Source organism: Diaporthe batatas (assembly GCF_019321695.1).
Source record: "Diaporthe batatas strain CRI 302-4 chromosome Unknown Contig00008, whole genome shotgun sequence".
NCBI lineage: Eukaryota > Fungi > Ascomycota > Sordariomycetes > Diaporthales > Diaporthaceae > Diaporthe > Diaporthe batatas.
In genome coordinates this window covers 1,454,143-1,465,982 of record NW_025408555.1, presented here as the reverse complement: position 1 = coordinate 1,465,982, position 11,840 = coordinate 1,454,143, and the positions used below count along the sequence as shown (strand labels likewise).

The 11,840-nt window shown below is 59.0% G+C and overlaps 6 protein-coding genes across 6 annotated transcripts; 2 read left to right on the top strand and 4 right to left on the bottom strand.

Annotated features, from left to right (window-relative positions):
* Positions 1-126: 126 nt before the first annotated feature.
* Positions 127-1,003, bottom strand: KVR01_007433 (uncharacterized protein; the record flags this gene model as incomplete). The annotated part of the gene is made up of 2 exons (XM_044795048.1): positions 127-841; positions 942-1,003. The coding sequence occupies 2 exons, from the start codon at positions 1,001-1,003 to the stop codon at positions 127-129; spliced, it is 777 nt and encodes a 258-aa protein (XP_044643686.1).
* A 570-nt stretch (positions 1,004-1,573) lies between these two features.
* KVR01_007267 (uncharacterized protein) lies at positions 1,574-2,503 on the bottom strand (the record flags this gene model as incomplete). Its single annotated transcript, XM_044783379.1, has 1 exon — positions 1,574-2,503. The coding sequence occupies one exon, from the start codon at positions 2,501-2,503 to the stop codon at positions 1,574-1,576; it is 930 nt and encodes a 309-aa protein (XP_044643520.1).
* Positions 2,504-3,070: 567 nt separating this feature from the next.
* KVR01_007226 (uncharacterized protein) lies at positions 3,071-3,595 on the bottom strand (the record flags this gene model as incomplete). Its single annotated transcript, XM_044788090.1, has 1 exon — positions 3,071-3,595. One exon carries the CDS (start codon positions 3,593-3,595, stop codon positions 3,071-3,073), a length of 525 nt encoding a protein of 174 aa, XP_044643479.1.
* A 926-nt stretch (positions 3,596-4,521) lies between these two features.
* KVR01_007181 (phosphatidylinositol N-acetylglucosaminyltransferase SPT14) lies at positions 4,522-6,048 on the bottom strand (the record flags this gene model as incomplete). Its single annotated transcript, XM_044782201.1, has 2 exons — positions 4,522-5,512; positions 5,567-6,048. 2 exons carry the CDS (start codon positions 6,046-6,048, stop codon positions 4,522-4,524), a joined length of 1,473 nt encoding a protein of 490 aa, XP_044643434.1.
* A 573-nt stretch (positions 6,049-6,621) lies between these two features.
* On the top strand, positions 6,622-9,620 carry KVR01_007104 (uncharacterized protein). The gene has a single exon (XM_044792369.1). It carries the CDS (start codon positions 6,693-6,695, stop codon positions 9,411-9,413), a length of 2,721 nt encoding a protein of 906 aa, XP_044643357.1. The 5' UTR covers positions 6,622-6,692; the 3' UTR covers positions 9,414-9,620.
* A 1,366-nt stretch (positions 9,621-10,986) lies between these two features.
* KVR01_007488 (uncharacterized protein) lies at positions 10,987-11,783 on the top strand (the record flags this gene model as incomplete). Its single annotated transcript, XM_044783457.1, has 2 exons — positions 10,987-11,013; positions 11,148-11,783. 2 exons carry the CDS (start codon positions 10,987-10,989, stop codon positions 11,781-11,783), a joined length of 663 nt encoding a protein of 220 aa, XP_044643741.1.
* Positions 11,784-11,840: the final 57 nt, after the last annotated feature.

Genomic DNA, 11,840 nt, shown 5'->3' with positions numbered 1-11,840 from the left:
TGGTAGTAATAGAGGTTAAGGACCATCTGTTTATTCATGCTCAAAGCAAATCAACGTTTTTTTTTTTTTTTAAAAAAAAAAGAAGAGAGCACCTTCATCATCCTCACTCACTCCACCCCGGACCTCCTACATCAACCCCCCACTAAGCAACATGCTCTGCCCAGTAAGATACCCCGTCCGGCAGCACATGGTAACCATATTAGCCACCTCCTGCGGGCTGCCCAGCCTGCCGACGGGGATATTCCGCGGGTCCCCCGGCGTCCCCGCGACCGTCTTCTCGTCCGGGATCAGGCCCGTGTCCCCGATCATGGCGGGCGCGACGTCATTCACAGTAATCCCGAACCCGGCCAGCTTCCGGCTGAGGTTCCGCATCATCCCTTGCAAGCCCGCCTTGGACGCGGCGTAGTGGCACCCGTTGATCCCCCCGCCCGAAGCGGCCAGGCTCCCGATGAAGACGACGCGGCCCCACCCCGCGCTCTTCATGTGCGGCACGGCCAGCTTGGTGAGGATGAAGGAGGCGCGCAGGTTTACCGTGAGGGTGTGGTCGAACTCGTCGATGGGTATGTCGAGGATGTCGGGGATGCGCTTGCCGTACCCGGCGTTGGACACGAGGATGTCGGGCCCCTCCTGGCCGTGCTGCGACCTGATCTCGGCGAAGAGCCGCTGGATGTCGTCCGCGCTGGCCATGTCGGCCTGGTGGGACGTCACCCTGGCTCTGGCCCACTGCGGCTGGGCCTGCAGCTCGGCGAGGAGGGCGTCCATGGCGGCCTTGTTGCTCGAGTACGTCAGGGCCAGGTTCGCGCCGGCGGCGAAGAGGTCCTTGGCGCAGGCGCCGCCGATGCTGGGGCGGGTGTGTTAGTGGGTGGGTGGGTGAGTGAGTGAGTGAGTGAGTGAGTGAGAGCAGGGGCTCGTGTGGGTGAGATGGATAGAAGCAGACTCACCCTCCTGATGCGCCTGTCACGAGGGCCAGGCGGCCCTTGATCTCGTTGTCTATTGATGGCATGGTGTTTCTTGTGTGTGATGAGTGATCTTTGAAAATAATACCAGATCAGGATCTTGGAACAGGAAAAATTCTGTGATAGGTCTACTAAGTCATCCGGACTCAAACAAGAAACCCCAAAACTGATGGATGGTTGTCGTGAACCCCGCAACCCGAGCGTGTGTGGGGGAGGCCCCGTTTTCCCCGGAGCGATAGCGGAAGGCCGGCGAGCAGAGTTCGGCGGATCGTGAGCCAGCCCGCGGGGGTCGAAACGACTACCGACTTGCTGGCCGATCTTGCCCCTGATTCGTGACGGGATGACTTTAGAGAGAACAATTCTGTCCTGTGCTGGTACAAGTCTTTGCTGATACTTGCCGTAATTATGTTTACGAATTGCTAATACCAGGCCCCCTTTTTTTCCTTTTCCTTTTCTTTTCTTTTCTTTTCTCTTCTGAAGTGCATACCGAATGTCGAGGTGAATCTCAACCAACAGGCGGGCGGCGCTCCTCCCAGAACGTGGTGGGCGGGGCGGTGCTCCTCTCAAACCTGGCCCGGGTGGTGCTCCGCTCCGCACCCGATTATTGCACGTGGCCACTACAGCTCGACCACCCGTTCGGGATCAAACTGAGGCCTGACTGCTGGTTTGCGCGCCCACGGCCACCATGATGTATTTGTATTTTGAGCAGTAGTAGCAGTAGTAGTCTCGGGCCTGCCGCCGGGCAAGACATACCCACGCTGGTTGGCGACCAAGCGGACGCCACCACAGCACAGTTCCGTCGTGTGGTGCGTGTGCCCAAAGACCCACGTCTTCACCCTGCCGGTCTGAAGGTCAGGTAGCAGGTCCGTCGCAAAGGCCGGCGTCCACGGGTTGCCGGCGTGCTCCGGGGCCGAGGTGCCGGCCAGGCTCGGCGCGTGGTGCGTCACGACCAGTATGTTCCGGCCCTGCTGGTCGGTCCTACCACGGTCCTCGGACAGCGACTGGAGCGCAGACGCGAGCCACGCCGACTCCTCGCCGTGTACCTGGTTGTGCCTGTCCACGGACCACCCCCGGATCTGCCTGTAGTCGCTGACCCTCGACCCGACAACAGCCCTCGCAGGGTCCGGAATGTGAGACCACAGCGTGCAGCCCACGATGACGGACCCAGACTCCCCATCAGCCCAGACACCCCGGTCCAGGAGGACCAGCCTCCCCCGCAGGGCCGGCTCCCGCGCCAGCCGCTCGGCCCGGGCGATGCCCTCCTCGTAGCCCAGCCCGAAGAACTCATGGTTGCCCAGCACGAGGAAGACCCTCTCGAACCGCCCCGCCTGGCGCTCCAGGAAGCCCCGGTAGCCCTCGTAGTCGATCAGCCGGCCGACGTCGCCGGCCAGGACCAGGAGCCTCCCGGCGGCGGGGAAGTCGAACGCCTCGTACTGCTGCCCGACCTCGAGGTGCAGGTCGGACATGACCTGGACGAGCTGGGGGCCGCCGCGCCCTGGGCTGCGCGCACCTCGCAGCCGCCGGGCGATATTCTCAAGGGCCTGCATGCCTGCTTGTCCGTGCGGCAAGGTGGTGGTGAGTCTTGCTGGGCGTGCGCAGGACGATGTGCGGGTTCTGTGCTGTGGGTGAGGTGGATCGACGCGTTGGGAGGGAGATCCGAGGGGAGCGGCACGGTGGGTTGGGTGGTTGGGTGAATATCACATCCGCCACGAGCATCCCTGCCTCCTGTTTTTCTGCGGTGCAGTTCAAAGTCCTCCACCAACAACACAACACGTCTTGGCATCCAGCATCTCACTCTCACGTGTGGCGGCTCACAACACTCCATGTCCTCGAGTGCCTAGCTTGCTCAAATTGCACTTTTCCACTCGAATAAGAATTTCGATTTAGCATCATGGCTTCATTTTGACACCCCAAGATAACCCCCCCTGGATTCAGTGTTCCCGCGGATTCAAATTCCCACCCCCAAAGTGATTATCCCATAGATAAATAAATAGCCTCGTCGAAGCAAAACGCTCCCAGTTCGCAACGAGCGGCCAAAGCCACGTCAATCCCAGCCACGGCCCCAACCCCCTCCCTCCCACGCGCAAACCCCGAGGTTCACGATTGCAACCCACCTAAAGCCGGAACACCCCAAGCACAAGAGACGAAAGCAGCAGCCCGCCCACAGCAGCCCCGAGCGCACCCACCCCCCCAGCCGGCGCAGCAGCAGCAGCGCCCGACTCCGCATCCCCGGCCGACGAGCTCGGGCTCGGCGCACCGCCGCTCGTCTTGCTCGCGCCCCCGACAACACTCGCGCCGCTCGCCGTGGGCGCGCTGTTCCCCGTCGCGGACGCGGTGGCGTTGCCCTCGCCCCTGCAGAACGCATCCTGCCAGGGGATGCCGCCGGCGAACAGGCACGCCGTGAGGTCGTCGACGGCCTGGCCCTGCGCCAGGCAGTACAGCCCGCAGCCGCCGCCGTAGCTGACGACGTCGGCGCCCCTGCAGCACCCGCTCATGACCTCGGTGTGGTTGCCGCCCGCGGGCACGGCGCACGCGACGTCGCTGGTCGGGATGTCGTAGACGTTTGGGGTGGCGCACGTGTTGGCTGCGCCGGCCGCGCTGGAGGTGCCTGTTGCTGTGGCCATTGCGGTGGAGGACATGTTGCTGGCGTGGGTGGGTGAGGATGGGACTTGGTGGGGATACGTCGGCTGGTTGGGTTCGGGTCTGGAGGGCACTTGAGGTGGTGTGATGTTCGAGTTGGGTGATGGATGCAGTTGAACGTCGCTTCACTTCACCAAATGTTTGGAAATGCCCGACCAAGTTGAAGTAGATAAACGTACTCGCTTGATGAATGCAAGGCCGCTTTGAAAGTCGAATATGACTGAAGTACAGGGTAATAATCATAACTTATGAGGACTTCAAAGAAGTGTCGTCCACAAGTCCATGGTCCCGTTTGATATATATCAAACACCCCTGCCTGCAGTGCATTTGGTTGGCCCGGCCACCAACGCGTTCCCGGCCGCCGCCCTCGTATTCAGTTTTAGCGATGACGCTGGGGGATCCCCACCCCCTGAAAAAGCTCACCACAGTGGCCCCAGCCGCCAATACAAGCCACAGTTATAGGCAGTTAGTTGCTGCGCTGCACCAACAATGCAGTGTATCGGGTTTGCTCTCCAACACGCATGCACATGTGAACACGTGTGGCTTGAGATGATTGGGGTTCCCTTGGTACACAGAACTGGGGTAGAAAGAAGCCGGGTACTTTCTGTTTGCCCAGCAGTGCCATGTTCCGGCCAGCGGGTCGGCTTGTTGGGTCTCCACGCGCCTGAGGCCTGCGGAAACAACAATGGATGACCACGCTGGGGAACGGCTCCGCCACGCTCAGGCGGATCTTGCCAAGGAGGCACCGCTGCATCGGCACCGCTCAACAGAACCTTGCGATAGAACTGGTCCCGGGTGATGGGAGACTTCGACCGATAATCCGAGAGCCGTTTGGAAGATTCTTGATCCCCACCGCCCTCCGAGCCCGGCCGGGGAGCCCGTAAGCACAGGGCGTTGATTCTCAATGGCTGTCGTGCCGCGCTGGTCACCTGCCTCTCTTACTTCTTTCCTTCGTGTCTTCGACAAATTGTTTCCGTGGCCATTCCGCCGCGATGTCGATATCGCGCCTCGGCGCCACCCACTCGAGGAAGAGGAAGAAGAGATAGTCGATGATGACACAAAGACAGAACAGCTTGCCCGCCCATATGCCGCAGCCGTAGTACCTCTTGAGACGGTCGATGAGGGCAAAGTCGCGCTGGATACCGCCCCTCGTCGCGCCCATGCTCGCCGCGTTGTAGAACTCCGCCTCGCTGATGTCCCCCGAGATGCCGTTGTACACCCGCTCGGTGCGCTTGGCGATGTCGGTCCACGAGTACATCTTCTTGATCTCGTTGTGGAACCTCTCGGTGCGGATCTTGTTCGCCCGGATGTCGGCGATGGCCTTGACCGTCGCGGCGACGATGTCGTCTTCTTCCGGCTTGGCGAACTGGGTCATGTAGCCCGGCAGGACCTCCGGGATGCCGCCGACCTGGGTGCACACCACGTACAGCCCGCAGCTCGCGGCCTCCACGATGACCGTCCCGAATGCCTCGGTCAACGAAGGGTGCAGGTAGATGTGCCCACGGACCATGACGTCGCGGACCTCCTCGTGCCTGACGCTGCCTATCATCTCGACGCGGTCCTGGAGGACGTTCTGCTCGATCATCTGCTCGAGATCAATGGCCTTGGGACCAGAGCCGGCGATGATGAAGCGTGTGTTGGGCTGATGGTCCAGGATGCGCGGAATGGCTGCCACGAGGAGGTCTATCCCCTTGTTGTAGAAGAGGCGGGAGATGACAACAATGGTGACGGGGTCGTGGGGACTAAGACGATGAGCCGGGACAGGATAATCGTTGCCGAGAGAGCTGTTGGTAGAACCATTGCCCGCGCCCTCGAGGGAAAGGTCGAGTGGCCTGAAGTTGTCAGCCACGACCGCATTAGGGATCACGGAGACCATGAGAGGGTCCAGCGAGGCACGGAGCACGGTGTTTTCCTTGCTGTGTCGAGGTCAGCGTGGTTGACGAGATGAATGGTTTGGGGCCGTGACGCACCTGGTATTGCTGACGCAAATAACATGGTCGACGTCGCTCAGAGTAAACTTGAGCAGCTTATTAGTGAGGATGCTGGCCGCGTCGGCAAAGCCAAAGAGCGAGTGATCGGTAAAGATGGTCCTGATGCCCATGGTGCGGGCGTGCAGGGTGGCTTCCCAGCAGAGGTTGCTGAGAGAGGCATGTCCGTGTACGATGTTGATCTGCTCCCGGATGATGATGTTGCGGAATATCGGGAAGAAGGAGAAGACGGTGGGAAAGCTTGCGGAGCGGTAGATGACGAAGAAGGGCACATAATAGACCTTGAGCCCATTGGTAAGGTAGCGGACGCCCTTTCGATCGTCGTACGCGTGAGTAATGACCACGACCTTGTGGCCCCTGTCTATGAGCCTCTGGGATAACTGGTATATGTGGCTTTCGACTCCCCCTGGCTGGGGGAAGAAGAAGTCGCTGACCATGGCGATATTGTAGGTCGGCTTCGACATCTTGACGCCTGCTGCCCGCCAGACGGGCACCTCAATCACTCGGGAGCAGCTTGGGGAGACGGAGAATATCAGGAGACAGCCCCATAGCGTTCAGAGTGAGGCCAAACTCAGAGAGACGAGCTTTGGGGCACCTGAATGCAGACAGAGTGTGGTGTTGTCGATGGGAAATGAGATAAAGCCGTCCGTTCTGACAGCTTCCCCTGCATGGTTAGAGTGCCAGGCGCATTTAAAGTCCAACTGTTAGTGCGCGACTTGGGCAGCCCAGGACTCGATACTTTCTTGTCAAACAGCAGGCCATAATCTGAGCTTCCCATGAATAGTGGGAGATCAGGATACCACGGTATTTCTGTTTAACCCACGTGGGCAATTTAATTATCGCAGAGGCAGACTCCAATGGGAACATCAAACCCATCATCAAGAGCTGTACATCGAAACATCCAAGTACTCGCACTAACATGCGCGCACCCTGGGACTCAGTCTTACCCTGGGCCAGGCCGATAAGCGACGATAAGAAACGGCAGAATCGAGGGCCGCCAAAAATAATTTCCATGCTGGGACAGCTCGACTGACGTTGCGCATGCCAGGCCCATTCTTGCCAGGAGACCAGCAACTTGTCACTGCCGGTCTGGGAATCATCTCGCAAGATGTATGCTCGTTACATCCCTCCTCCCAAGGCGTCCTCGTCTCAGCCAAAGCCACGAGCTCCGTCCCCTCCTCCGTCAGAGGCGGACTCGCATACGTCTGCGGCGATCCCTTACTCCAGATATGTTCCTCCTCAACGAAAACAGGCGAGTGCACTCACCACAACTGCGCCGACGGCCCAGAGGTCTATTCCAACCTCGAGGACACATTTGAACGCTGCGGCCATCCCGCCTCCAGAAGCTCTACCTCCCAAGATTGTGTTCAACTACGACGACGACGACGAGGACGAGCCGTCGCCTCCCAAGAAGCGGAAGATCGACAGCCCAGAGCCAGTCGTCGAGCCGGTTGCCGAACCGCAAGAGAAGAAGCCAAAGAAGGAAAAGAAGGACAAGGAAAAGAAGAAGAGCAAGAAGAAGGAGGAAACCAAGCTGGACGACGGCGACGAGGGGGAGAGTTCTGAGAAGAAAGAAAAGAAGAAGAAGCAGCGCAACGAGCAGCCCTTCTCATTTGGGTTCGACGACAGCAATGCTGCTGCGCCTGATGACAGCCACAAAGAAGCGCCAGTCAGCACCGGGGAGGAAGCTGTAAAACCAAAGGACAAGAAGAGGAAGAAGCATAAAACCGCGGTCGAAGACGAAACACCACAGGCTCAGACGAGCGACGACAAGTCGGAGGCCACAGACAGCAAGAAGAAGAAAAAGAGGAGAGGAGACGATGAGGTTGCGGCAGGACACAAGGCAGTCCTCGAGAGGGCCGCCAAAGAGCTGAAGAAAGGTGCCGAGCAGCCCAAACCAGAGGACGCCTCGGACGACGAAGGCGTGGAAGCGGTCGAGGCATATGGACTCGAGCCCCTACCCCAACCGAAACCGGTGAAGGAAGACGCAGCCAAGCCGAGCTACGAGACGTTGCCATCTTGGATAGCCAACCCGATACAAGTAACACCCGCCTCCACGTCGCATTTTACAGATCTGGGCATAGCCGAGGAGGCTGCTACGAGGCTTCAGGGCAAGGGTTTCAAAGAAGCCTTTGCCGTCCAGACCGCAGTCATACCACTTCTCCTGCCATCTGCGGATCGTCAAGGTGACGTGGTCGTATCAGCTGCCACGGGTTCGGGGAAGACTTTGGCATACGCCCTACCGATGGTACGAGATATCAGCCAAAGCAGCAACATCACCCGGATTCGGGGCCTTATCGTGGTGCCCACCCGTGAACTAGTCATGCAGGCAGAGGAAGTCTGCAATGCCTGCTCGGCCATTTTCGCTGGACGAGGGAGGAAACCAGTCAAAATCGGCATCTCTATGGGCAACAAGCAGTTCGAACAGGAACAAGCCGATCTCGTCGAGGAGGATGAGCGATACGACCCCGAAGGTTACCACAAGTACTTGGAAAGAAAATCAGAAGAGGGCTCATGGCTCGAGGATCTGACAAATCCACGAGGCCCCCCACGCGAACCTCTTCCCGACCATGTCATTGACCATAGCTCCAAGGTCGACATTCTCATATGCACCCCTGGTCGTCTTGTCGACCACATCAAGCGCACGCCAGGCTTTACGCTCGACTACGTGCGCTGGCTCGTTGTCGACGAAGCGGACAAGCTCCTCGCGCAGACGTACCAGGACTGGATCTCCACCGTGATGCCTCTGCTTGGCAAATCGGAGAAGCCCGGGGCCAGGGAGTTTTCCGACTCGAACAAATGCGGCGTGCGCAAGGTCATCCTCAGCGCGACCATGACCAGAGACCTGACGCTGCTCAACGGGCTGAAGCTGTACCGGCCGAAGCTTGTCGTGCTCAGCGACGCGGCCGCCCACAGCCAGGTGGAACATGTCCTGCCGTCGCAGCTCGAGGAGACCGCCATCAAGACCCGAAACGTCGATCTGAAGCCGCTATATCTGGTCGACCTGCTCAACAGCGAGCACTTGGCTCCTGTGGCCGCCAGCGATGCCGACGATGTCGAGATGAAGGACGCAGATGCAGACGCCGCGTCCGCCGCTGGGTCCGACTCGGACGCCTCGGCCTCGGACTCGGACTCAGACGACACCAGCAGCGGCGACGACGACTCGTCCGACGCCGAGTCCACCACCTCCCCCTCCCACGGCCGCGGCACCAAGCCCAATCCCAAGCACCCCGCCACCAAGCCCTTCACGACCACAGTCCTGATCTTCGCCAACTCAAACGAGGCGGCGGTCCGCCTCGCGCGCCTGCTGGCCCTGCTGTCGCCGCACCTCGCCCCGCTCATCGGCACGCTGACCTCGACGACGCGCACCTCGGAGCGCCGCAGGACGCTGCACGCCTTCGCGGCGCGGCGGCTGCGCATCCTGGTGGCGTCGAGCCTCGTCGAGCGCGGCATCCACCTCGCGAGCCTCGACCACGTCGTCAGCTACGACATGCCCAAGTCGGTGCAGTCGTACGTGCACCGCGTGGGCCGCACGGCGCGCGCGGGCCGGCCCGGCCACGCCTGGACGCTGTTTACCAAGCCCGAGGCGGGCTGGTTCTGGACTGCCATCGCTGGGAAGGGGTCGGGCGGCAGCGGCGGCAGGGCTGGTGCCGCGGCCGCGGCTGCTGTGCAGGCTGGTGAGATCCGCAGGGGCAAGGCGGTGGGCGAGGTTAGGATCAGTGACCGGTGGGATGAGGGCCGGCTGGAGGAGTTTAGCAAGGCGCTGGAGGACCTGAGTGAGCTGCGCAAGGAGTCTAAGAAGAAGAAGGGGTCCAAGCGTGTTGCTTAGGTCATGCTGTGCCTGGTCTTGGATACGGGATGTGGGCCCTATAGAATCAGCATTAGTTACAGGATGGTGTCTACCTCGAGAAGTACTGGGGAGATCAACTTTCAGATATTGGCACCGATGGATATTGGCCGAACTGAACAACTCCACCGCTATCCAATCAAAATAATTTGTCAATGGAACTGAGCTGATACTGAGCTTCCCTGGAAACGTTTGTGCTTCAACACATGTGACGTGGACATATTAGGTTGGGCAATGGCATTAACACACTGGCTGTAGGTCTTCGAAGTCCACGGGTGTCTTCTTCCAAAGTTGCGCCGACTAAAGTTGGAAATGTGCCGACTGGCCATTTTCTATTGTAGCACATTCCATCACCAAGCATGTCTTGAATCTTTTTCTTGGCCATCATCGTCGTTTAAAAACATCAACAAGAGCTATTCAACCAGGCATTTCTCAGCCAGCTGTTTCTCGATGATTGGAGACTCATCAGCAGGTTCAAACTGAATCCCAGGGAATTGCATGGCCAACGATCCCGCCGGTTCACGAGGCTGATTGATCTTCAGCGTGGTGGTTCCCTGCTTGAAGGGGTCACATCCATGAGTAGCAGGGACGTTTCCAAGTTGGGATGTCAAAATAAACTGGTAAGTTTGAGCGCCACGCCTATGCCGGCCAAGCCGCACAAGGTGATAAATGGGCTCATGAAGAGGTGGGTTGCCGTTGGCTTTACATTGATCCTTATCATTTGCTGATGCTAGTCCAGCTGTGACTTCTTTGACAGCATCGAAAGCACCTGGGACATGAAAATCCCCAAAGACTGTCCATTTTGAAATCGCTTGGGAACTGACTACTCTATGCACACTGTGTAGAACTTCTCCAAGTTGGGCAAGGACAAATGACATCTTGCTATTCATGATGGGCCTAAGAGTTATACTGTGCGCGAATTTCTCGAATTCGGGCTCGCTTCGGCGTTGGTCACATCAAAGGTGATGCTCAGTAGTCCATGTTATAAACAACGACATATAGTCAGTATGAACTGGGCTTTGCAAATCATTGTCAAATTCTTCCAGGACCTTGTCCTGATGGATGATGCTGGGACTACTTTAAATCGTAATTACTGGAAACAGCCAGGAAAAAGTAGAACTGGACTTGTTGTTTCTTTCATGGAAACTAGGATTTGGAGTTACCTGGTTGGCTTTACGGGATAGTCTGGTAGTATATCAATGTGTAGTCATCACCGACCCGGCACATATGTCCAGGCAGATACCTAAGTAAGAGCCACAAAGCAAGACATGCCTAGAGTGAGCTTTAATGCTGTCATGTATTTTCCCATAAGGGCCCAAATGTCACGCATCTAGGCAAGCATGTAGCACTGCTGAATTCAACAAGTGCCCTGCCATGAATCCAAACAGGCACTTGTACCATAACCTGACTCAACCATCCGAGCCGGGGACGATACCCTCAACCTTCCAGCCCCTAACAAACCCCTTCCCTGAACCTTTCAGCCTCCCATAAACCCCTTCCCACCCCAGTGGGTATCAGTGAACACCCAGCCTTTCACCCATCATCACCTTGCACCATGGCCAGAAGACCTAGGCTATCCACGGTACGTCCCCCAACATGTGGCAAGCTTTATGGCCCCCAGGTGACTCGGCCCTGGAAGCTCAACCTGGAGCCCAAGAGCCCCAGGGGCTTGGTCACAGAGAGCCTTCGACCCTGGCTGACCAACCCATGATCCAGATCACAGAGGGCAGGCGGTTCCCCTGCCTCTGGTTCCGCAGCACCTCCCACGGCAAGGCCACAGCCGGCATCCGCAACACCTGGTTCTGCGTGGTCAACTCGCAGGATGGGGTCAACGAGATGATAGAGATCATCATGGCCCAGGCCAAACCGGTGCTGTACATGGCCAGGGAGGGGTCCCTGCTCACCCTACATGTGCACCCGGAGCCGGACTGCAGCTTCATTGTGGACCTCGAGGCCCTGGGTGCCTCGGCCTTTGGCGAGACCACTGCTCAGATGACAGCAGGCCAGAATGAGCAGGATGAAAATGACAACAGAGGACACGGCTGCAGCCTCAGCCTCGCCTCCAACGACGAGGCGCGGCACCATGACAGCCGCAGCCGCAGCCGCCCCCTCCCAAGCCTGAGGGCCCTCCTCGAGAGCAACAGCCCCTCGATGCCGCCAAAGGTCATCTTCGCGGCCCGCGGCGGAACATCCGGCTTCCTCCCCCGCCGCTTCGGGGTCACCCTGGGCGGCGCCGTGGAGGAGATCCAGCAGCTCGAGCTCGAGAGCCGCACCGCCGCGCAGCAGCCGGAACAGCTACCGTCGGGGCCCGTGTCCGCGTGCGCCAGGAGCCTGCGCTGCTGCCTGGAGTAGGACTCCGGGCTGGCGTTGGCGCAGAGGCGGCTGTGGGTTTTGCACGACAGGGCCTGG